Source organism: Tachyglossus aculeatus, chromosome 3 (genome assembly GCF_015852505.1).
Source record: "Tachyglossus aculeatus isolate mTacAcu1 chromosome 3, mTacAcu1.pri, whole genome shotgun sequence".
Classification (NCBI taxonomy): Eukaryota; Metazoa; Chordata; class Mammalia; order Monotremata; family Tachyglossidae; genus Tachyglossus; species Tachyglossus aculeatus.
The window spans coordinates 75095633-75121369 of record NC_052068.1 but is presented as its reverse complement, the minus strand read 5'-3'; the positions used below and the strand labels follow the sequence as shown (position 1 = coordinate 75121369).

The following is a 25737-nucleotide window of genomic DNA, read 5'->3' as shown; positions in this document are numbered from 1 at the left end:
GAGACGGTCCCTACCCAACAACGGGCTCGCGGTCTAGAAGCGGGAGACAGATGACAAAACAAAACATATTCATTCAATCAATTATATTTATTGAGCGCTTACTGTGTGCAAAGCACCTTACTAAGCGCTTGGGAAGTACAAATCGGGAACATATAGAGACAGTCCCTACCCAACAGTGGGCTCACAATCTAGAAGGGGGAGACAGAGAACAAAACCAAACATATTAGCAAAATAAAATAAATAGAATAGATATGTACAAGTACAATAAATAAATAGAGTAATAAATATGTACAAACATGCATATATGGAACGGAAGGAGGTAATCAATCAATCAATCGTATTTATTGAGCTCTTACTGTGTGCAGAGCACTGCACCAAGTGGTATTCATTCATTCATTCAATTATTGAGCGCTTCCTGTGCGCAGAGCACTGTACTAAGCGCTTGGGAAGTACAAGTTGGCAACATGTAGAAGCAGCATGGCTCATTGGAAAGAGCCTGGGCTTTGGAGTCAGAGGTCATGGGTTCAAATCCTGCCTCCGCCAGTTGTCAGCTGTGTGACTTTGGGCAAGTCACTTAACTTCTCTGGGCCTCAGTTACCTCATCTGTAAAATGGGGATTAAAACTGTGAGCCCCTAGTGGGGCAACCTGATCACCTTGCATCCTCCCCAGCGCTTAGAACAGGGCTTTGCACATAGTAAGCGCTTAACAAATGCCAACATCATTATTATTGTTATTATATAGAGACAGTCCCTACCCAACAGTGGGCTCACAGTCTAGAAGGGGGAGACAGAGAACAAAACCAAACATACTAACAAAATAAAATAAATAGAATAGATAGGTACAAGTAAAATAGAGTAATAAATATGTATAAACATATATACATCTATACAGGTGCTGTGGGGAAGAGAAGGAGGTAAGATGGGGGGATGGAGAGGGGGACGAGGGGGAGAGGAAGGAAGGGGCTCAGTGTGGGAAGGCCTCCTGGAGGAGGTGAGCTCTCAGCAGGGCCTTGAAGGGAAGAAGAGAGCTAGCTTGGCGGATGGGCAGAGGGAGGGCATTCCAGGCCCGGGGGAGGACGTGGGCCGGGGGTCGATGGCGGGACAGGAAGGCTCAGTAGGTGCGAATGAGGTTGTCGTTAATGTAACTTGGTACTAACAAGGGCCTTTTTCCCGGGGTGAGAGTCAGTCAGAACCGGACCGGACCGGACCGGACCAGGAAGTGGGGTTGGGGGATACTATAAGGAAGGTCGCTTAAGTGGGTGGGGGTGGAAGCTCCTCTTCCCCATCGTCCCCCTCCCCACAGCACTTGTATATATTTGTAAAGATTTATTATTCTATCTATTTTATGAATGATGTGTCCATGGCCCTCCTGAGAGCTCACCTCCTCCAGGAGGCCTTCCCAGACTGAGCCCCTTCCTTCCTCTCCCCCTCCTCCCCCTCTCCATCCCCCCCATCTTACCTCCTTCCCTTCCCCACAGCACCTGTATATATGTATATATGTTTGTACATATTTATTACTCTTTATTTATTTATTTTGCTTGTACGTATCTATTCTATTGATTTTATTTTGTTAGTATGTTTGGTTTTGTTCTCTGTCTCCCCCTTTCAGACTGTGAGCCCGCTGTTGGGTAGGGACTGTCTCTAGATGTTGCCAACTTGTACTTCCCAAGCGCTTAGTCCAGTGCTCTGCACACAGGAAGCGCTCCCTAAATACGATTGATTTATTGAATAAATGAATAAATACGATTGATTGTATATATGTATATATGTTTGTACATATTTATTACTCTTTATTTATTTATTTTACTTGTGCATAACTAGTCTATTTATTTTATTTTGTTAGTATGTTTGATTTTGTTCTCTGTCTCCCCCTTTTAGACTGTGAGCCCACTGTTGAGTAGGGACTGTCTCTATATGTTGCCAACTTGTACTTCCCAAGCGCTTAGTGCAGTGCTCTGCACACAGTAAGCGCTCAATAAATACGATTGATGATGATGATGATTGAATGGAGACGGGCCCTTGGGAGGCCGGGCCGGCCTTTACGGCCGCGCGTTACCATGGAGACGGGCAGGCGGGGGGCCGGGCCGTCCTTTACGGCCTGGCGTTACTATAGAGACGGGCAGGCGGGGAGGTCCGACCGTCCTTTACGGCAGCGCGGGGGGGGGGGGCAGGAACGTCCTTTGCGGCCTCGCGTTCCAATAGAGACGGGAAGGCAGGAAGGTCCTTCACGGCCTCCTGTTACCATGGAGACGGGCAGGCGGGGGGTGGCCGGGCCGTCCTTTACGGCCTGGCGTTACAATAGAGATGGGTAGGCGGGGAGGTCGGACCGTCATTTACGGCAGCGCGTTACCATGGGGGCGGGGAGGCCGGGCCGTCCTTTACGGCCTGGCGTTACAATAGAGGCGGGGAGGTCAGACCGTCGTTTACGGCAGCGCGTTACCATGGGGGCGGGGAGGCCGGGCCGTCCTTTACGGCCTCGCGTTACACTAGAGACGGGAAAGCAGGAACGTCCTTCACGGCCGCGCGTTACCATGGGGACGGGCAGGCGGGGAGGTCGGACCGCCCTTCGTGGCAGGCCTTACCATGGTGACGGGGAGGCCTGACCGTCCTTTACGGCTGCGCGTTACAATGGAGACGAGCGGCGCGGGAGGGCAGGAACGTCCTTTACGGCCGCGCGTTACCACGGGGACGGGCAGGCGGGGAGGTCGGGCCGCCCTTTACGGCGGCGCGTTACCATGGTGGCGGGGAGGTCGGACCGACCTTTACGGCCGCGCGACCTTTACGGCCGCGCGACCTTTACGGCCGCGCGACCTTTACGGCCGCGCGACCTTTACGGCCGCGCGACCTTTACGGCCGCGCGTCTCCCTGGAGACGGGCAGTGAGGTGAGGCCTGCAGGAAATGAAGGGGAGGAAGAAGGCGGGGACGAGGCAAGATGGCGGCGTCGAAGAAGAGGCCCCGGCGTGGTGATGGGGGCCCGGCCGGGGCCAAGAGGCGGAAAAAGGCGGAGAATGGAAAGGGTTCCGCGCCTCCCGATAAGCAGCGTCGCCCCGACGGCGGGGCAGCCGGCGGAGAGGAGGAGCACCGAGTCCCGGGGCCCGTCTCCATGGTAACCCATCCATCCATCAATTGATCAATTGATCAATCAATCAATCGTCTTTATTGAGCGCTTACTGTGTGCACAACACTGGGCTAAGCGCTTGGGAAGTTCAAGTCGGTCCCAGACTCTCCCCCTCGCCCCCCTCTCCATCCCCCCCGCCTTACCTCCTCCCCTTCCCCACAGCACCTGTATAGATGTTTGTACATATTTATTACTCTATTTATTTATTTATTTTGCTTGTACGTATCTATTCTATTTATTTTATCCCCCTCGTCCCCCTCTCCATCCCCCCACCTTACCTCCTTCCCTTCCCCACAGCGCCTGTATTTATGTATATATGTTTGTACATATTTATTACTCTGTTTATTTATTTTGCTTGTACGTATCTATTCTGTTTATTTTATCCTCCTCGCCCCCCCTCCACCCCCCCATCTTCCCTCCTTCCCTTCCCCACAGCACCTGTATAGATGTATATATGTTTGTACAGATTTATTACTCTATTTATTTTGCTTGTGCGTATCTATTCTATTTATTTTACCCCCCTCGCCCCCCCTCCATCCCCCCGTCTAACCTCCTTCCCTTCCCCACAGCACCTGTATAGATGTATATATGTTTGTACAGATTTATTACTCTATTTATTTTGCTTGTACGTATCTATTCTATTTATTTTATCCCCCTCGTCCCCCTCTCCATCCCCCCATCTTACCTCCTTCCCTTCCCCGCAGCACCTGTATATATGTTTGTACATATTTATTACTCTAGTTATTTTACTTGTACATATCTATTCTATTTATTTTACTTTGTCAGTACGTTTGGTTTTGTTCTCCGCCTCCCCCTTTTAGACTGTGAGCCCACTGTTGGGCAGGGACCGTCTCTAGATGTTGCCAATTTGGACTTCCCAAGCGCTTAGTACGGTGCTCTGCACACAGTAAGCGCTCAATAAATACGATTGATTGATCTATCAAGGTCTTTAATATATAGAGAGTCATTAATGAACACCCTATGTGAGATAGTGCCCACAAATACAATGCTTGGAACCCAAATACGATGATGATGATAATGATAGAGACGGTCCCTACCCAACAGCGGGCTCACAGTTTAGAAGGGGGAGACAGACAACAAAAAAAACACCATATTAACAAAATAAAATAAATAGTGGTGGTAGAGCCCCAGTGGGAATTCCCCAACTTTGATCATCATCATCATCAATCGTATTTATTGAGCGCTTACTGTGTGCAGAGCCCTGTACTAAGCGCTTGGGAAGGACAAGTTGGCAACATCTAGAGACAGTCCCTACCCACCAGTGGGCTCACAGTCTACAAGGGGGAGACAGAGAACAAAACAAAACGTAGTGACAAAATAAAATAAATAGAATAGATAGGTACAAGTAAAATAAATAGAGTAATAAGTATGTACAAACATATATACAGGTGCTGTGGGGAAGGGAAGGAGGTAAAGCGGGGGGGGGATGGAGAGGAGGAGGAGGGGGACCCGCTGTTGGGTAGGGACCGTCTCTCTATGTTGCCAACTTGTCCTTCCCAAGCGCTTAGTACAGTGCTCTGCACACGGGAAAGCGCTCAGTAAATACGATTGATGAGGATGAAGGAGAGAAGGGAGGTGAGGTAGGAGGGGGCGAGGGGATGGACAGCCTTGAAGCCCAGGGTGAGGAGTTTTTGATGTGTAGGTTGATTGGTAGCCACTGGAGATTTTTGAGGAGGGGACTAACATGCCCAGAGCGTTTCTGGACAGAGATAATGCGGGCAGCAGCATGATCGCATCCCCCGAGCGCTGCCTGGGTGCGGAGCACTGCCCTAAGCGCTGGGGAGAGGGGACTGTGAGCCCACAGTTGGGTAGGGACCGTCTCTCTATGTTGCCAACTTGTCCTTCCCAAGCGCTTAGTACAGTGCCCTGCACACAGTAAGCGCTCAATAAATACGATTGATGATGATGACCTAACTCGGCCCTAGAGAGAGGCAGTGGCTGCCCAACCCTTCGCCCCCCGGGCAGGCCCGGCATGTGCTTCCGCGCAGGGACACGCTCCTTCACTCCTAATAATAATAATAATAGTCATAATAGCGATAATGATGGCCTGTGTTAAGCGCTTACTATGTGCCGAGCACTGTTCGAAGCGCTGGAGTAGGCACGAGGTGATCAGGTTGGCCCACGTGGGGCTCACGGTCTTCATCCCCATTCTACCCATTCATTCATTCAATCAGTCGTATTTACTCATTCATTCAATCGTCTTTACTCATTCATTCCATCGTCTTTATTCACTCATTCACTCAGTCACATTTATTGAGCGCTTACTGTGCGCAGAGCACTGGACTAAGCGCTCGGGAAGGACAAGTTGGCAACAGAGACGGTCCCTACCCAACAGCGGGCTCACGGGCTAGAAGGGGGAGACAGAGAACAAAACAAAACATATAAACAAAATAAAGTAAATAGGATAAATATGTACAAATAAAATAGAGTAATAAATATTAAGAGCTTACTATGAGCCAAGCACTACGGTGGATACAAGCAAATGAGGTTGGACACAGGCTGTCATTCATTCAGTCGCATTGAGCGCTTACTGTGTGCAGAGCACCGTATTAAGCGCCTGGGAAGGACAAGTGGCAACCTTCATTCATTCAGTCGTCTTTATTGAGCGCTTTCCCGTGTGCAGAGCACTGTACTAAGCGCTTGGGAAGTCCAAGTTGGCAACATATAGAGACGGTCCCTACCCAACAGCGGGACCCCCTCCTCCCCCTCTGCATCCCCCCCCCCTTACCTCAGTCGTATTTATTGAGCGCTTCCTGTGTGCAGAGCACTGTACTAAGCGCTTGGGGAGGAGAAGCTTGAGGTGAAGGGAGGAGATCACGTCTTGAAGGGAAGAGGAAACGTGAGACTCCAGAGCAGGTAGGTGATCGGGGCTGGAGATGTAGATTCATTCATTCATTCGTTCAATCGTATTTAGTGAGGGCATACTGTGTGCGGAGCACTGTGCTAAGCACTCGGGAAGTACAAGTCAACCCCATAGAGAGACGGTCCCTACTCAACAAGGAGCTCCCAGTCTATAAGAGGTATTGACTGTTGAATTGAGCAGTTGTATCCCCATTTAACAGAGGAGGAAGAGAAGTGACAAGGTTATACAGCCGTCAAGATGCGCAGCAGTGATTCGAACCTGGATCCTGCAGCTCCCAGGCCTAACTCCTACCGCTGGGTTATACTGCCTCTGTAGTAATCAATCAACCAACCAACCAATCGTATTTATTGAGCGCTTACTATGTGCAGAGCACTGTGCTAAGCGCTTGGGAAGTACAAATTGGCAACACATAGAGACAGTCCCTACCCAACAGTGGGCTCACAGTCTAAAAGGGGGAGACAGAGAACAGAACCAAACATACCAACAAAATAAAATAAATAGGATAGAAATGGACAAGGAAAATAAATAAAAATAAATAGAGTAATAAATATGTACAACCATATATACATATATACAGGTGCTGTGGGGAAGGGACGGAGCGGCACCAACCAGACTTTTTGGATCAGGAAAGAGGACGCTCTGCCGACCTGTATTTGAGTGCTGGAGGGGGGCAGCCCCGTCTGCTCTTGGAAAAGGGCCTCCCCCCCCCCCCCCATGTTGACCTTGAGGAGAGGGGGCAGTCCTAGCTTGGGTGGGGGGCAGGAAGGGCACGGCTGGAGCTCCAGGGGGACCCCCCACAAGGGACGTTTTCAGCGGACAGAAGTCTGGGTAGCCTGGACTACAAGCTAGGCCCCTGCCCCAAAAGCGGTCTCCTAGACTGTAAGCTCCTTGAAGGGCAGGGATTGTGCCAATTGAGTCTACCGCCCTCTCCCATGGTGCTTAGTTCAACGCTCTGCATCCAGAAAGGGCTCAAAAAATTCCCTTCCCCACAGCACCTGTATATATGTTTGCACGTATTACTTGTACGTATTTATTCTATTTATTTTATTTCGTTAACATGTTTGGTTTTGTTCTCTGTCCCCCCCCTTCTCGACTGTTGGGTAGGGACCGTCTCTAGATGTTGCCAACTTGGACTTCCCAAGCACTTAGTACAGTGCTCTGCACACAGTAAGCGCTCAACAAATACGATTGATAGAAGGGGGAGACATGTATACGGGTGCCGTGGGAGGACTGTGCTCTGCACACAGTAAGTGCTCAATAAATACGATTGATAGATAGAAGGGGGAGACATATATACAGGTGCTGTGGGGAGGGGAAGGAGGTAGGGCGGCGGGGTGGATTGGCAGAGTCGGGATTAGAACTCACGGCCTGACTCCCAAGCCTGTGCTGTTTCCACTGAGCCCCGGTGGGCTAGGAACATGTCTACCAACTCCGTCCCAAGTGTTTAGTACAGTGCTCTGCACACACAGTGAGCACGCGTTACGATTGCCAGATCGAGTGTGTGGGTTGAATGGGAGAGCCGAGTAGAGGATAATGCCACAGTTACGGACTTATGAGACAGAAAGTGGGGTGGTGTTGTCTACAGTGGTGGGAAAGACGGGGTGGATAGATTTTGGGTGGGATGATGAGGACATTTTAAGTTATATGGTTAAGGCATATTTTGGGTGGGATGATGAGGACGTGTTAAATTGTAGAGTTAAGACATATAGTGAAGACATATTTTGGGTGGGACGATGAGGACATGTTATAGAGTTAAGACATATATAGTGAAGACATATTTTGGGTGGGATGATGAGGACGTGTTAAGTTATAGAGTTAAGACGTATATAGTGAAGACATATTTTGGGTGGGATGATGAGGACGTGTTAAGTTATAGAGTTAAGACATATATAGTGAAGACGTATTTTGGGTGGGATGATGAGGACGTGTTAAGTTATAGAGTTAAGACGTATATAGTGAAGTCATATTTTGGGTGGGATGATGAGGACGTGTTAAGTTATAGAGTTAAGACATATATAGTGAAGACATATTTTGGGTGGGATGATGAGGACGTGTTAAGTTATAGAGTTAAGACGTATATAGTGAAGACATATTTTGGGTGGGACAATGAGGACGTGTTAAGTTATAGAGTTAAGACATATAGTGAAGCCATATTTTGGGTGGGATGATGAGGACGTGTTAAGTTATAGAGTTAAGACATATATAGTGAAGACGTATTTTGGGTGGGATGATGAGGACGTGTTAAGTTATAGAGTTAAGACGTATATAGTGAAGACATTTTGGGTGGGATGGTGAGGGCGTGTTAAGTTACAGAGCTAAGACGTATATAGTGAAGACATATTTTGGATGGGACGATGAGGACGTGTTAAGTTATAGAGTTAAGACACATATAGTGAAGACATATTTTGGGTGGGACGATGAGGACGTGTTAAGTTATAGAGTTAAAACATATATAATGAAGACATATTTTGGGTGGGATCGTGAGGACGTGTTAAGTTATAGAGTTAAGACATATAGTGAAGACATATTTTGGGTGGGACGATGAGGACGTGTTAAGTTATAGAGTTAAGACGTATACAGTGAAGACATGTTTTGGGTGGGATGATGAGGACGTGTTAAGTTACAGAGTTAAGACATATAGTGAAGACATATTTTGGGTGGGATGATGAGGACGTGTTAAGTTTTAGAGTTAAGACATATATAGTGAAGACATATTTTGGGTGGGATGATGAGGACATGTTAAGTTATAGAGTTAAGACACATATAGTGAAGACATATTTTGGGTGGGATGATGAGGACGTGTTAAGTTATAGAGTTAAGACATATATAGTGAAGACGTATTTTGGGTGGGATGATGAGGACGTGTTAAGTTATAGAGTTAAGACGTATATAGTGAAGACATATTTTGGGTGGGATGATGAGGACGTGTTAAGTTATAGAGTTAAGACATATATAGTGAAGACGTATTTTGGGTGGGATGATGAGGACGTGTTAAGTTATAGAGTTAAGACGTATATAGTGAAGACATATTTTGGGTGGGATGATGAGGACATGTTAAGTTATAGAGTTGACATACATAGTGAAGACATGTTTTGGGTGGGATGATGAGGACGTGTTAAGTTATAGAGTTAAGACGTATATAGTGAAGACATGTTTTGGGTGGGATGATGAGGACGTAAGTTATAGAGTTAAGACATATATAGTGAAGACGTATTTTGGGTGGGATGATGAGGACGTGTTAAGTTATAGAGTTAAGACGTATATAGTGAAGACATATTTTGGGTGGGATGATGAGGACATGTTAAGTTATAGAGTTGACATACATAGTGAAGACATGTTTTGGGTGGGATGATGAGGACGTGTTAAGTTATAGAGTTAAGACATATATAGTGAAGACATATTTTGGGTGGGATGATGAGGACGTGTTAAGTTATAGAGTTAAGACATATATAGTGAAGACATATAGAGACGGCCCCTACCCAACAACGGGCTCACAGTCTAGCAGATGAGGTCACTGTGAGCCCCAAGTGGGACAACCTGATCACCTCGTATCTATTCCAGCACTTAGACAGTGCCTGGCACATAGTAAGCACTTAAAAAATACCGTCATTATTATTATATCAGTGCATCCAGATGTTTCTAGCAGTCTCACATCCCCATTGTTTTGCCTGCTCTCAGATTCAGTGTAGGAGAGAGCGAAATTTGTCACCATACCGCAAAGCCATGTCTTTTTTTTCTTTCTCCATCATTAGAAAAGCGTTTTTTAAAATCCATTCCTTTTCCCCCCTCCCATATTTAAACTGGAAACATCATCAGAGACTTATACTGGGTCTTCTCCATGTTTTGGGCCTGTGTGAGGTCTGAATAATTTCACACACGGGCCAGAGCTTGATGTTGGCTTTACAGCCCGGAGAAAGACGTAGCTTTAGTATATTTGAGCACGTGAAAATTTTTCCCTTTGGCATTTTACCTTTTAAGAAATTATTTATTGTAAAATTAATTTTGGGGTGGTTCTTTTTCGCAGGGCAAATGGAAGAACAAGGAGCGGGTCCTAGTCTTCTCTTCCAGAGGAATAAATTTTAGAACAAGACACCTAATGCAAGACTTGAGAACACTGATGCCTCACTCTAAAGCAGGTAGACTTTTGTTAGCTGTCGTACCTTTTTTTATCCCGAACTTGTTTTGGTCCCACTTGCGTGACTCGGTACCTGCAAATACAGCATATCACTGAATAAAATTTGCCCAGTGTTTTTTGAGCTCTCAAAGTATGGATAAAGTAAACTTGTACTTCTTATCACTGAATGACTTTATCTACCTGGGAAATCTCCCCACCCCAGGGTCAGAAACTTATCATTTGAGACTCATGCTTGCTGCTTTTTTTTTTTAAAGGAAAAAAAACAAAAAAGGAAAGCAGATTTCCCCCCCAAAATTGAAGGAACAGGATCTTGGATCCCCACCCCAGGGTCAGAAACTTATCATTTGAGACTCATGCTTGCTGCTTTTTTTTTAAAGGAAAAAAACAAAAAAGGAAAGCACATTTCCCCCCCAAAATTGAAGGAACAGGATCTTGGATCTGGTTCAGAAATTCATTTCCAGCGATCTGTTTCTTCAGGGTGGCAACTATAAAGCCCAGCATTGGAACTGCAGTATAATGCCAGTCCTTCTAGTGACATTTAAATTTATTGACTATTTTTCTCCCCCTTTTAGATACCAAAATGGATCGCAAAGACAAGCTGTTTGTGATTAATGAGGTAATTTAGAATGGGGCAATAGAGTTCCTAGGCATCTTTAGTGATCGGTTTATTTTCAGCACAAGATGACATTGGAGGCTATCTCTGATTGGAAAATCGAGCATCAGCGTTAATGACGAAAGACGTTTTTAAATTTCACAAGTACTGACTTATGGGCCAGAGGAATAACTAATTAAATTTTATTATAAAAAGTTAGCGAAATGAGAAAGAACTGTTCCAGGTACACAAAAGTGAGTTGCTTGTGTTCATTCATTCGTTCAGTCGTATTTATTGAGCGCTTACTGTGTGCAGAGCACTGTTGTTTCAAGCAGCAAATGAAGATATATTCCTCATTTTAACCGTTTTCGACGTTTAAAACGTAAGAATGAGAAAGCAGGGCAAAACCTGCATACACGTAGAGCAGGGAATTGTAAAGCCCATTTTGTTCAGAGCCCTAAATCTGTTGCTCTTTGCAACAGGTAAAGTGGGTAGACCCATATAGAACTGTTTTATTCTATACAGTGGTATTCTATATTTATTCTATATAGCGGTCAGAGTGAGGAAATATCAGTTTTAACTAACTGCTATTTAATAGAAACTCAGTTTTGCTATGGAATACGTGGCAGGACCTCGGTAGCACTGAAAACAGAAAATGCTAGGTGTTATGTTAGTATGCTTTCCCCCAAATTGTAGTTTTTTCAATCAATCATATCTATTGAGTGCTTACTGCAGAGCACTGACTACTGGAAAATGTAAAATACAAGTTAATTCCACTTAAGCGTTAGAGTTTCGGATGGGGGGGTAGGTCTTTTATCAACTCCGCACGTTCACTCTGAAATAAAGGTTTATGCGCGTGCGTTTTTAATCATCTATTTTCGGGGTTCATGAAGTCACCTTAAGTAGACGGTGATTTGGTTAGAGCGCCGTCGTCCCTGATTTCGTCTTGTTCTCGTGTGGTTATTTCTAATTTCGGGAATGCTGTTTAATCTAAAATATAACCCCAACTGGAGTGAGAACCCCCACATAGCTAGACATCGAAAGAGCTTTGATTTTGAGCAAGAGGAAGACCTGTGGGAGGGAGAGATGTATATATGTTTGTACATATTTATTACTCTATTTTACTTGTACATATCTATTCTATTTCTTTTATTTTGTCAGTATGTTTGGTTTTGTTCTCCGTCTCCCCCTTTTAGACTGTGAGCCCGCTGTTGGGTAGGGACCGTCTCTATATGTTGCCAATTTGTACTTCCCAAGCGCTTAGTCCAGTGCTCTGCGCACAGTAAGCGCTCAATAAATACGATTGACGATGATGACGAAGCAAGTAGAAGTTGTCCTAAGGGGCCTGGGAAGGGAGTACAGGCCGTCTCTCGTCTTCAAAACACTCCTTCCCTCTTCCTTCCTTCCCTCTCATTTTTAGTGTGTTTATCCCTTTTTTACCTAGGGTGTTTATCAAGTTTCTCCCTTGAATAAGCTTTAGACCCCTTACTCAAAATGGGAAGGCTGCCTCGCTCTGAAGTCACGCCGAAGCTATCTGTCTATGCAGGGACCTGGACTTAAAGTAGTGATTCAGGTTTAATTTTTGAAACGGAGAAGCAGCGTGGCTCAGTGGAAAGAGCCCGGGCTTTGGAGTCAGAGGTCATGGGTTCAAACCCCGGCTCCGTCACTTGCCAGCTCTGTGACTTTGGGCAAGTCGCTTCACTTCTCTGGGCCTCAGTTCCCTCATCTGGAAAATGGGGATTAAGACCGGGAGCCCTCGGTGGGACAATCTGATCACCTTGTAACCTCCCCAGCGCTTAGAACGGTGCTTTGCTCATAGGAAGCGCTTCATAAATGCCATCAAAAAAAAAATTAAATTGAATTATTCATTCAGTCGTATTGATTGAGCGCTTACTGTGTGCAGAGCACTGTACTAAGCGCTTGGGAAGGACAAGTTGGCAATATATACAGACGGTCATTCATTCATTCATTCAATCGTATTTATTGAGCACTTACTGTGTGCAGAGCACTGTACTGAGCACTTGGGAAGTACAAGTTGGCAGTATATAGAGACAGTCATTCATTCATTCAATCGTATTGAGCACTTACTGTGTGCAGAGCACTGTACTGAGCGCTTGGGAAGTACAAGTTGGCAACATATAGAGACGGTCATTCATTCATTCATTCAATCGTATTTATTGAGCGCTTACTGTGTGCAGAGCACTGTACTAAGTGCTTGGGAAGTAGAAGTTGGCAATATATAGAGACGGTCATTCATTCATTCATTCAGTCGTATTTATTGAGCGCTTACTGTGTGCAGAGCACTGTACTGAGCGCTTGGGAAGTACAAGTTGGCAACATATAGACGGTCATTCATTCAATCGTATTGAGCGCTTACTGTGTGCAGAGCACTGTACTAAGCGCTTGGGAAGTACAGGTTGGCAGTATATAGAGACGGTCATTCATTCAATTGTATTTATTGAGCGCTTCCTGTGTGCAGAGCACTGTACTGAGCACTTGGGAAGTACAAGTCAGCAACATATAGAGACGGTCCCTACCCAACGACGGGCTCACAGTCTAGAAGATGTCAGCTAACACCGCAGACTGAACGTGCCCGAAACAAAACCCCTCATCTTCCCACCCAAACCCTCATCCCCATCTTTCCCTTCACTGTAGACGGCACCACCGTTCCCCCTTGGCGTTGTCCTCGACTCATGTCTCCCATTCAGCCCGCCCACACGTTTGATCGTACACCACGTCTTGTCGGTTCAACCTTCACAGCATCACCGAAATTCCTCGGTCCAAATGGCTGCTGTGCCGATCCAGGCACTTGTCCTATCCCACCTATCCCACTAACCCTCCTCGCCGACCTCCCCGCCTCCTGGCTCTTCCCACTCCGACCTATCCTTCTGCTCCAGGGCTTACTTTTCTTCAAAAAAGCGCAGTCCGGGTTTCCCCACTCCTCGAGAACCTCAAGAGGTGGTTTTCCATCCGCCTCGGCATCAGGCGGAAACTCCTTGCCGTCGGCTTTAAAGCGCTCAGTCGGTTTGCCCCCTCCTACTGCAACTGTGGGTAGGGACCATCTCTATATGTCCCAAGCGCTTAGTACAGTGCTCTGCACACAGTTAGCGCTCAATAAGTATGATTGAATGAATGAATCATTCATTCAATTGATTGATTGAATGAATCATTCATTCAATTGATTGATTGAATGAATCATTCATTCAATTGATTGATTGATTGAATGAATGCCCTCCCTCTGCCCCTCCGCCAAGCTAGCTCTCTTCCTCCCTTCAAGGCCCTGCTGAGAGCTCACCTCCTTCAGGAGGCCTTCCCAGACTGAGCCCCTTCCTTCCTCTCCCCCTCGTCACCCTCTCCATCCCCCCGTCTTACCTCCTTCCCTTCCCCACAACACCTGTATATATGTTTGTACATATTTGTTACTCTATTTTACTTGTACATATCCTATTTATTTTATTTTGTTAGTATGTTTGGTTTTTTTTCTCTCTGTCTCCCCCTTTTAGACTGTGAGCCCACTGTTGGGCAGGGACCGTCTCTATATGTTGCCAACTTGTACTTCCCAAGCACTTGGTACAGTGCTCTGCACACAGTAAGCGCTCAATAAATACGATTGATGATGATGAATGTATGAACTCTCTGATCTCACACGACAGCCCAGCCGACACACTTCTCTGTTTTAATTCCAACCTACTTGCCGTCGAGCCCTTTCCCATATCCTCCGTCTGTCCCGGAACTCCCTTCATCTTATATTTCAGATCACCGCTCTTCCCACCTTCAAAGCCTTATTAAGGTCGCATCTCTAAGAGGTTTTCCCTAATTAAGCCCTCTTTCCCCGGCTCCCTCTCCCTTCTATGCCATTTAATTTATTTATTTATTTTATTTTGTTAGTATGTTTGGTTTTGTTCTCTGTCTCCCCCTTTTAGACTGTGAGCCCACTGCTGGGTAGGGACTGTCTCTATATGTTGCCAACTTGTACTTCCCAAGCGCTTAGTACAGTGCTCTGCACACAGGAAGCGCTCAGTAAATACGATTGATGATGATGTGCACTTGGGCATTAGATATCTGCCCAACTCAGCACTTGGGTGCCTACTGGTAAATTATTTATTCATTTATTCAACCGTATTTATTGAGTGCTTACTGTGTGCAGAGCACTGTTGGGTGCATACTGGTAAATTATGTAGTCATTTATTCAATCGTATTTATTGAGCGCTTACTGTGAATGCGCAGAGCACTAAGCGCTTGGAAAGTACAAGTCGGCAACATATAGAGACGGTCCCTACCCAACAACGGGCTGTCAGTGTCAGAACAGTGCTTTGCACGTAGTAAGCGCTTAATAAATGCCATTATTATTATTATTATTATTATTATTGTTATCACAGGCAGGGAATGTAACTCTGTTGTGTTGTACTCTCCCAAACTCGTCGTACAGTGCTCTGAGCCCAGTGAGTGCTCACTAAATAGCACTGGTGAAAGGAAATTAGTATTTTGTGAAGTATGTCCGTTGAAAGGTTTAGTTAATTGTTAGTGCTCTTTGCCCACATTTTGTGTCCTGCAGGTGTGTGAAATTAAGAACTGCAATAAATGCATCTATTTTGAAGCCAAGAAGAAGCAAGATCTCTATATGTGGTAAGTAAATGTATCTTGCAGTACAGCTCGTGGGCAGTGATTTGGTTAGGTCGCTTCACTTCTCTGGGCCTCAGTTACCCCATCTGGAAAATGGGGATTAAGACTGGGAGCCCTCGGTGGGACAGTCTGATCACCTTGTAACCTCCCCAGCGCTTAGAACAGTGCTTTGCTCATAGGAAGCGCTTAATAAATGCCATCAAAAAAAATTAAATTGAAATATTCATTCAGTCGTATTGATTGAGCACTTACTGTGTGCAGAGCACTGTACTGAGCGCTTGGGAAGTACAAGTTGGCAATATATAGAGACGGTCATTCATTCAGTCGTATTTATTGAGCACTTACTGTGTGCAGAGCACTGTACTAAGCGCTTGGGAAGTACAAGTTGGCAGTGTATAGAGACGGTCATTCATTCAATCGTATTTATTGAGCGCTTACTGTGTGCAGAGCACTGTACTAAGCGTTTGGGAAGTACAGGTTAGCAATATATAAAGACGGTCATTCATTCATTCAGTCGTATTTATTGAGCGCTTACTGTGTGCAGAGCACTGTACTGAGCGCCTGCATAAATTATTTGTTGCTGTACTCTGTAGATTGTTAGATTGTGCTATGTACGGAAGCCGGGATTTCTTGCCGTCCTTATCATTCACTTCCGACTTCATCATCATCATCAATCGTATTGAGCGCTTACTGTGTGCAGAGCACTGTACTAAGCGCTTGGGAAGTACAAATTGGCAACATATATTGGCAACAAATTAACAGGCAGTTTCCAATTTTGCTATCTCTCCTTTCTGCGGCATTGAATGGAAAGTCACCACAGGACCCCTCGAGCGAGCAATAAGAAAATGAAAAATCCCGCAAACGGTAGAATTCAAAGATTGTTCTGCCCTTTCACAGTAGAGAACAGAACAAGTTCATCATCAATCGTATTTATTGAGCGCTTACTGTGTGCAGAGCACTGGACTAAGCGCTTGGGAAGGAGAAATCGGCAACATATAGAGACAGTCCCTACCCAACAGTGGGCTTACAGTCTAAAAGTTAATGAATCACAACAAAGCGTTATAGGTTTCACGTTTCCTTCTTCCAGGCTTTCAAATTCACCGCAAGGGCCGTCAGCCAAGTTCTTGGTTCAAAATAGTAAGTTAAAACCAATCGGAATTTTGCGCTGCCTGATGAATGCTTTTTTCTGGGTTTATTGTATTTTTGAACAGTGTCATAATAAAGGCTATTTTCCAAAATCCCCTGTAGTTCATACCCTGGCAGAGCTAAAGATGACGGGTAACTGTTTGAAAGGCTCCCGGCCCCTCCTGTCCTTCGATCCAGTAAGTTCCTCCTGTCGTGTAGCGTCCGTTTGATTTTTCTTCTTCTGTTTGGGAGCGTGCTCTTTGTGAAATTCAAGTTGAGCGTTTGTGAGAAATGTGCTCTCTCCTGTAGACCTTCGACAAGGAGCCGCAGTACGCCCTGTTAAAAGAACTCTTCATTCAGGTTAGTTTTACTTCACACGCGGTTGTGCTGGTAATTGCGGCGACTTGTTCAAAGGGTTGCGGTAGATCTCTTTGACGCGCGCTCCGCGCAGCTATTCGGGAGCCAACCGTGAGTCGGGTATTCTAAAGAAAGATGTGGGGGATTTTCTTCTAGATATTTTGTACGCCCCAGTATCACCCCAAAAGTCAACCATTTGTAGACCACGTGTTCACCTTCACTGTCATGGACAACAGAATCTGGTTTCGGAACTATCAGGTTAGTTTTCACTTTTTAATTACATTTAATTTAATTTAGTTACATTAAATTTAATGTAATTGCGTTACATTTAATTTAATTACATTACATTTAATTTAATTACATTTAATTGACAATTTAATTGCATTACATTTAATTTAATTGCATTACATTTAATTTAATTACATTACATTTAATTTAATTACATTACATTTAATTTAATTTAATTACATTTTATTTACAATTTAATTGCATTACATTTAATTACATTAAATTTAATTTAATTACATGTAATTACATTACATTACATTTAATTTAATTACATTTAATTTAATTGCATTACATTTAATTTAATTTAATTACATTTAATTTACAATTTAATTGCATTACATTTAATTTAATTGCATTACATTTAATTTAATTACATTACATTTAATTTAATTACATTACATTTAATTTAATTACATTTAATTTAATTACATTTAATTTAATTACATTTAATTTACATTTAATTTACATTTACATTTAATTTACATTTAATTACATATACAGCACCCGTATATATGTCTACATGTTTCTACGTATTTATTACTCTCTGTATTTATTTTACTTGTACATATTTATTCTATTTATTTTATTCTGTTAATATGTTTTGCTTTGTTGTCTGTGTCCCCCTTCTAGACTGTGAGCCTACTGTTGGGTAGGGACCGTCTCTCTATGTTGCCAACTTGTCCTTCCCAAGCGCTTAGTCCAGTGCTCTGCACACAGTGAGCGCTCAATAAATACGATTGAATGAATTGAATGAATGAATTGGAATTCTCGGGACATGCCGTTAGTCAGCAAAGCCAGGAAAAAAGAAAACAACAGCATGCAAAAGAATATTTTAAGAGCTCAGAAAAGTCCTTTCATAGCCAGGAATTATTCTTGCTAAGGTACTTTCCAAAAGGGAAACCTACTTGGCAAAACTACTTAGAATTGGAAAAGGGATAATTTGGTGCTTTAAATAAAACAAAGGAAACAAGGCTGCCAACTTGTTGCCAACTTGGACTTCAATCAATCAATCAATCAATCGTATTTATTGAGCGCTCACTGTGCAGAGCACTTTACTAAGCGCTTGGGAAGTACAAGTCGGCAACACATAGAGACAATCCCTACCCAACAGTGGGCTCACAGTCTAGAAGTGCTAGTACAACACATAGTAAGCGCTCAATAAATACGATTGATGATAGTGCAAGTGCTTAGTACAGTGCTTTGCACACAGTAAGCGCTCAATAAATACGATTGAATGAATGAATGAAAGGCTACAGTTTAAGTACCATATGTTCATAAAACCTGACATTGTGTGGGGAAGGGATATCTTTGATTCTAATAAGCACTGATGCATTTATTAGGGGTTTTCTTTGAGTCAAGCCCTCGGGTGGAAAGAAGATATTCAGATGGGTCACAGCCCCCGAGCCACAGGAGGTTCACAGCATGCGAGGGAGGGAGAGCAGAGATCATCATCATCATCATCAATCGTATTTATTGAGCGCTTACTGTGTGCAGAGCACTGTACTAAGCGCTTGGGAAGTACAAATTGGCAACATATAGAGACAGTCCCTACCCAACAGTGGGCTCACAGTCTAAAAGAGACGTTCTCCTCATTTTGTGGATGAGGAAACAGGCACAACAGGTCGCTTAGCAGACGAGGGGCCAAGCAGGATCCGAACCCAGGTCCTCTGACACCCAGGCCATTAGGTCACACGGCTTTATACTTGCCTAAACCATAAATTATGGCAGTTGAGCTGGGGACAGAGCTGACCCTGGATTCCTCTAGGTAGATGGGGCAGAGCCAGTGTGGAGTAGTTCGGGGGAGAAGTAGCGAGGGCATTTTGATTTGAAAAATAAAGAAAGCCGATTCCATTTAATATCACTGAACTGTCGCTTGGAAGTGCAGTCTTCACTCAAATTCGCTGTGGTGAAGTTACACTGAAAACTCCCTAAACCGCCCTTGCGTATCATACTCTCCCAAGTGCTCACCAGTAGCGACTCAATAAATAACGACTGACCGAACTAAAGTGAGACGCTTGCCTTTCATTACAGATTATAGAAGAAGATGCAGCTCTGGTAGAAGTTGGGCCTCGTTTCGTCTTAAATCTCATAAAGATTTTCCAAGGCAGCTTCGGAGGACCCACTCTGTATGAAAATCCGAAATACAAATCTCCCAACACGGTAAACTGTTTCGGTTTTCTTTTTTTTTAGCAGACTTGGTCGGTTGTCGCAGACTTTTTAGCGAGGCGGAGATGCCCGGATATGACTTCATTTGCAAGCCTTGGACGGTGCTTTCCGTGACATTCTCGTTTGCTTTTCTAAAAGAGGCCACAAAATCGATTAAGCCCGTAATAAGCTGTAGATGTTAAAATTCGCCGTGGCAGATATTGCAAATGATCCCATTATATTTCCTTGTCTCTGGGGTCTATAGTGTCCTTTTTTTTTACCTGCCCTCCCATCTCGTTTCGTTCTCTGTGTGTGCATCTAGCATCGGCGCATAGTAAGATTGGCCACAGCTGCAAAATTCAGAGAGAAACAGCAAGTGAAAGACGTGCAGAAACTGAAGAGGAGAGAAGATAAGGTTCTTCTTCCAAAGGATCCCACTGACGCTGTCTTCGACACCCCGGTAGAGAAGAAACCAGTGGAAATACAGCTGGTGAAACCAGAACCGAAAGTCGGTTTGAAAAAGAAAAAGAAAAAGCTCCACACGAGGCAGAGGAAGATGATGAAACGGAAGGCTTGGAGCGGTGGGAATGTGGAATGAAGCTGTGAGAAAACAAGGGTTGAGAAAGTTTTTCTGCTTCCTATTTATTCGGCATAAATACCATTGTTTCAGAGGACTCTTGATACTTATTGTAAAAAAAAAATCCAGGGCCAGTGACCTCAAGAGATTCTGGTCTGTCTTTCGCTATTTTCTAAATAAACAGATCTTGGGAAATGTAGGATTTTGCCACAGCTGCGGCTTTCAGTAAGAGTCCGTTTCGTTTAGTGGAAAGCCAAGGGAATCGGGGGGGGGAGTAAGGATTAAAAAACTGGAGCCTGGATGGATTAAGAGCTACAGTGCGCAGGCGATTGCCCCCTCCCTCTCTCCCAATTATCTCTCCATCCTCTCCCTCTTAGAAATTCAGGAGGCCTTACTGTATCGTTCACTCCCAGGCACTGAGTACTGTGCACAAAAAGTGCTCGATACGTGCCATTGTCCGGCAGTAGCTAACTACAGTGTTCTTCACACTTATCCATCATCGGTCGGTGGTATGGTGGGAACATTTCCTGCCCACAACGAGTTTACAGTTGGGAGTTAGTTGCTCCTCTAGACCGAACTGGGAGAAAGCCTCAGAATCTTGGTCATACCTCCTTGGATAGAAGGAAGAAATTAGGTCAAATAAATAAAAAAGCAGGAGAGCTGTAAATTTACCGCTCAGTGGACTCCAAAGGAGCGCTGCTCTGCCATTCCCATTTAATCAGCAGTTCCCTTCATTTAAATGTTTCTCATGGGCGCAGAACTTCCAGTTTGGCGTATAAACATACTGGCTGATATTTTGATATTTAAACAGTAAGGTTTACTAGAGTATATCTCCATCTCTGATACAATGGCAACTGCCTAGTACGGTCTCAAAAAGCTCTCAAATACCATTTTGTTCTCCGTCTCCCCCTTTTAGACTGTGAGCCCACTGTTGGGTAGGGACCGTCTCTATATGTTGCCAATTTGTACTTCCCAAGCGCTTAGTACAGTGCTCTGCGCATAGTAAGCGCTCAATAAATACGATTGATGATTGATCTCTAAAATGAAGATTAAAACACTGTTGAGAGGTGTGTTCAGGTGTGACGATTTTCCAAAGGTGAAAATACAGACTCCTTAGTGGGGCTTATTTGCACTTTAATGGTAGTAGAAGAATGCACTAATGAAGTACTTAACAAAACTACAAGGTGATAATTGACTTGTTACTTGTTCCTTTTTTTTTCTTTCCCCCAGAAGATGACCGCATATAGGGAGTACACTCATTTTTGTCACAACATGTTTTCACTGTGCATTTTGGCGAGGAACCTTTTAGGAAACCATTAATGCAGGGTTTTGCAGGAATCCAAATCCTAGGTTATAAGAAGAACTGCAGTCTTAATGTGAAAGTGTATTTAAGGAGGGAAATTATTCACACGTGGGAAGTTAATTTAATCATGGTGGAGACTGCTTTCATTTTAAATGAAATCAATCGGTAAACAGTGCTGCCAGGCTGCATACATAGGAGATTGAACGATGTTATTTTACAGAGTACACTTGTGGACACCGGTTATGGATGGTTTATTATTGAAAAAGAGGGATTAAAGGCGTACCGATACGATCTACTTTAGCCCTTGTGCTTGACAACTTTTACTCCCACAGCTTGAGTGGAGAAAAACAGAAGAAATTGTAAGGAGGGGCGGTCATTTAAATGCCAGGAAGCAGCGTGACAGGAAAGAGCACAGACCTTGGACTCCGGGAACCTCGGTTCTAATTCCAGTTTCATTACTTGCCTGCCACGTGACCACGGCCAAGTCTATCCGTTTCACACTGTTTCATCTGGAAAATGGCGATGAAATTCCCACTCAGGAGTCCCTTGTGGGACGGGGGGCTGATTATCTTACACCTACCTCCGTTCCCGGCCCAGGGTAAGTGTGCGTGACGTATCACAATTACTAGTTATCACAGAGTTTAAATGCCCCCCATCTGGTCCTTTCCTTTTTTGTCTTGCCTGCTCTCACGGTCTCAAATGGCACCCAGGGGAGTTCTCAGAAATGCGGGCCCAATTTTAAAGCTAGACAGAGCTAGTCATTCATCCAATGGTATTTATTGAGCACTTACTGTGTGCAGAGCACTGTACTAAGCGCTTGGGAAGTCCAAGTTGGCAACATATAGAGACGGTCCCCACCCAGCAACGGGCTCACGATCTAGAAGGGGGAGAAAGCCAGCAAAACAAAACATATTAAATAAAATCGAGTAGTATGTACAAGTATAATAGAGTAATAAATCTGTAAATATATATACAGGTGCTGTGGGGAGGGGAAGGAGGTAGGGCGGGGGGGATGGGGATAGTCTTCTAGACTTTGAGCCCACTGTTGGGTAGGGACTGTCTCTATATGGTGCTGACTTGTACTTCCCAAGCGCTTAGTACAGTGCTCTGCACACAGTAAGCGCTCAATAAATACGATTGATTGATTGATGGGGAGGGGGAGAGGAAGGAGAGGGCTCAGTCTGGGAAGGTCTCCTGGAGGAGGTGAGCTCTCAGCAGGGCTTTGAAGGGAGGGAGAGAGGTTGTGTATCTGATATGAGGGAAGGATAGAGACAGAGATAGTGCACTCTGAGATCCCATCTGTATATGTGGTTGAGACTGAAAAAGTTTAGGTGCCATTAATGAGTCATTCCACAGTGAGGTTCTGGAAATCCTCTTCTCTCCGTGATTGAAAAAGTAGCAGAGCACGGTCACTAGGCCTCCCAGTCGACTCCCACTTAGGTATGTGCCCTATATGAAGAAGAATGCCATCGCTAGTCCATTTAAAACAAAAATCATAGCAACATAAAAGCAAGAGGGATCTCCCAATCCTTCGCAGCTTTCAGCAGGACTAAGCCCATCTCCCCTGGTAACAGTCCAGCATATCTTAGTCTGGATGCCCCCAAAATCCTTGTATATATGCGATACCAGCTGGCTAGGACTACCTCTGGGTAGAGATTGAGCCGCTGCAATGTATTTTTATCACAAGAGGGTATTCCGTGAGTCGGTCATTCATAATCATCCAAACTCCATTCCAAAATGAAGGTGCTTCTACTATTGTCTTAAAGTAAGAGTAATAAAGTCCCATTTCAGTGCGAAAAGCCATCTCCCTCTCCAGTGTTGAGAGGTGAGAAAAATGCTGTTAAAATGGCAGCGGCAGCATCACCAGGTCGTTTTTCTTCGTCTTGGCTCACATTTCCCACGCTCATCCCCTTCCATGTGAACGCCAGCCCACCCCAGGGCTTAGAGCATAGTAAGCGCTTAACAAATACCATTATTATTGACTTCCTATTGGCCGAGCAGAAGAGTATTACAATGGAAAGAGTATTACAATGGCAAGAGCAGGGGCCTAGGAATCTGGGTCTACATGTTTGTACGTATTTATTACTCTATTTATTTTACTTGTACATATCTATTCTATTTTATTTTGTTAGTATGTTTGGTTTTGTTGTCTGTCTCCCCCTTCTAGCCTGTGAGCCCACTTGGGTAGGGACCGTCTCTAGATGTTGCCAACTTGTACTTCCCAAGTGCCTAGTCCAGTGCTCTGCACACAGTAAGCGCTCAATAAATACGATTGATTGATTGATTGATTGATTGATTGATGATTGCAGAGCACCTCCCGTCCGACGCCCCGATTGGCCGCCGGCCCCCCTCCGCGGGACACGCCCCCTCCCGTCCGACACCCCGATTGGCTGTCGCCGGCCAGGCCCCGCCCCGCCATCTGAAGGACACGCCCCCTCCCGTCCGACGCCCCGGTTGGCCACCAACCTCTCCCCCGCGGGACACGCCCCCTGTCGTCCGACACCCCGATTGGCTGTCGCCGGCCAGGACCCGCCCCGCCCTCCTAAGGACACGCCCCCCTCCCGTCCGACGCCCCGATTGGCTGTAGCCGGCCAGGCCCCGCCTCTCCCTCCTCGGGACACGCCCCCTCCCGTCTGACACTCTAATTGTCCGCCGCCACCCTCCGCGGGACACGCCCCCTCTCGTCCGATACCCCGATTGGCTGTCATTCATTCATTCAATCGTCTTTATTGAGCGCTTACTGTGTGCAGAGCACCTCCCGTCCGACGTCCCGATTGGCCGCCGCCCCCCCTCCTGTCCGACACACTAATTGGCCGTCACCGCCTTCCGAAGGACACGCCCCCTCCCGTCCGACACCCCGATTGGCTATCGCCGGCCAGGCCCCGCCCCGCCTTCCAAAGGACACGCCCCCTCCCGTCCGACGGCCCGATTGGCCGCCGCACCCCTCGGCGGGACACGCCCCCTCTCGCCCGACACCCCGATTGGCTGTCTTCGGCCAGGCCCCGCCCCGCCCAGCGAAGGACACGCCCCCTCCCGGCCGACGCACCGTTGGCCACCGCCCCCCTCCGCGGGACACGCCCCCTCTAGTCCGATGCTCTAATTGGCCGCAACCGCCCTCCGAAAGACACGCCCCCTGTCGTCTGACACCCCGATTGGCTGTCATTCATTCATTCAATCGTATTTATTGAGCGCCACCTCCCGTCCGACGCCCCGATTGGCCACCGCCCCCCACCGCGGGGCACGCCCCCTCCCGGCCGACACTATTGGCCTCCACCGCCTCCGGAGGACACGCCCCCTCTCGTCCGACACTCCGATTGGCTGTCGCCGTCCAGGCCCTGCCCCGCCCTCCTAGGGGCACGCCCCCTCCCGTCCGACGGCCCGATTGGCCACCGCCCCCTCCCCTCCGCGGGACACGCCCTCTCCCGTCCCACACCCCAATTGCTCTCCGCGGGACACGCCCCCTCCCGTCCGACGCTCCGATTGGCCGCCGCCGTCCAGGCCCCGCCCACCCTCCCCGTCTGGCCCCTCCCTTCCTGCCCGTCACGATAGGCCCCGCCCTCCCCGGACCGCGGCGGGCCGCGATTGGCTCCGGCCAGGCGGGTTTCCGGCCTAAGCCCCGCCCCCGGCCGGGTCCCCGCCGGCGCGCCTGCGCACAGAGCCCGGCGCGCCTGCGCACAGAGTCCCGCGCGCGTCCGCCAGAAGATGAGGTGCCACTATGAGGTGCTCGGCGTGAGGCGCGATGCCGACGACGACCACCTGAAGAAGGCCTATCGCAGGCTGGCCCTCAGGTGGCATCCAGGTCAGCCTCCTCCTCCTCTATTCATTTCATTCATACATATTTATTCTATTCATTTATTCAAGGCCCTGCTGAGAGCTCCCCTCCTCCAGGAGGCCTTCCCAGACTGAGCCCCTTCCTTCCTCTCCCCCTCGTCCCCCTCTCCATCCCCCCCATCTTACCTCCTTCCCCTCCCCACAGCACCAGTTCATATGTATATATGTTTGTACATATTTATTACTCTATTTTACTTGTACATATTAATCCTATTGATTTTATTTTGTTAGTATGTTTGGTTTTGATCTCTGTCTCCCCCTTCTAGACTGTGAGCCCACTGTTGGGGAGGGACTGTCTCTATATGTTGCCAACTTGTACTCCCCAAGCGCTTAGTACAGTGCTCTGCACATAGTAAGCGCTCAAATACGATTGATGATGATCTAGGTAGTGGTGAAGTGGAAATTATTTCTTGCTTTTAAACACTCGAAATGAAGACTCTTAGTTCTTTGTAGGTTTTAGAAGATGTGTTTTAGAAATCTCCACAGGCGTAAGTGGTAAATTCAGCATTTAGATTCTGATCCAACTTGTACTTCCCAAGCGCTTAGTACAGTGCTCTGCACACAGTAAGCGCTCAATAAATACGATTGATGATGATGATGTTGATGCTGAAGGCATTTTTCAGTGTTTGTGTGATGACTTTTATTCATTTGTACACTAAACAGATTTGTAAGCCAGGTGGCTTTCAAATTTTGCTTTTTTCAGCTCTGCTGGACATTTCCTTAAGACGTCTAAACACACCTAATTTTCCGTCATTTGT

At 46.0% G+C, this 25737-nt stretch overlaps 2 protein-coding genes across 2 annotated transcripts in view; both read left to right on the top strand.

Annotated features, from left to right (window-relative positions):
- Positions 1 to 2844: 2844 nt before the first annotated feature.
- On the top strand, positions 2845 to 20070 carry BRIX1 (biogenesis of ribosomes BRX1). The gene is made up of 10 exons (XM_038744302.1): positions 2845 to 3107; positions 10028 to 10139; positions 10711 to 10754; positions 15286 to 15356; positions 16441 to 16490; positions 16602 to 16675; positions 16788 to 16838; positions 16992 to 17093; positions 19155 to 19283; positions 19591 to 20070. The coding sequence occupies exons 1-10, from the start codon at positions 2934 to 2936 to the stop codon at positions 19864 to 19866; spliced, it is 1083 nt and encodes a 360-aa protein (XP_038600230.1). The 5' UTR covers positions 2845 to 2933; the 3' UTR covers positions 19867 to 20070.
- A 4765-nt stretch (positions 20071 to 24835) lies between these two features.
- DNAJC21 (DnaJ heat shock protein family (Hsp40) member C21) overlaps positions 24836 to 25737 on the top strand; it is a 34301-nt gene continuing 33399 nt past the window's right edge. The window contains exon 1 of the mRNA XM_038744051.1: positions 24836 to 24947. Within this exon, the coding sequence (XP_038599979.1) occupies positions 24851 to 24947 (97 nt within the window). The 5' untranslated portion in view covers positions 24836 to 24850. The remainder of the gene's footprint in view (positions 24948 to 25737) is intronic.

Bases quoted from the DNA above. Each gene is read 5' to 3' on its own strand.
- BRIX1 (XM_038744302.1), top strand. From the start codon at position 2,934: ATGGCGGCGTCGAAGAAGAGGCCCCGGCGTGGTGATGGGGGCCCGGCC. The intron at 10,755-15,285 runs GTAATTTAGAAT...TGTGTCCTGCAG, and splicing joins AGCTGTTTGTGATTAATGAG to GTGTGTGAAATTAAGAACTG. The intron at 16,491-16,601 runs GTAAGTTAAAAC...AATCCCCTGTAG, and splicing joins CAAGTTCTTGGTTCAAAATA to TTCATACCCTGGCAGAGCTA.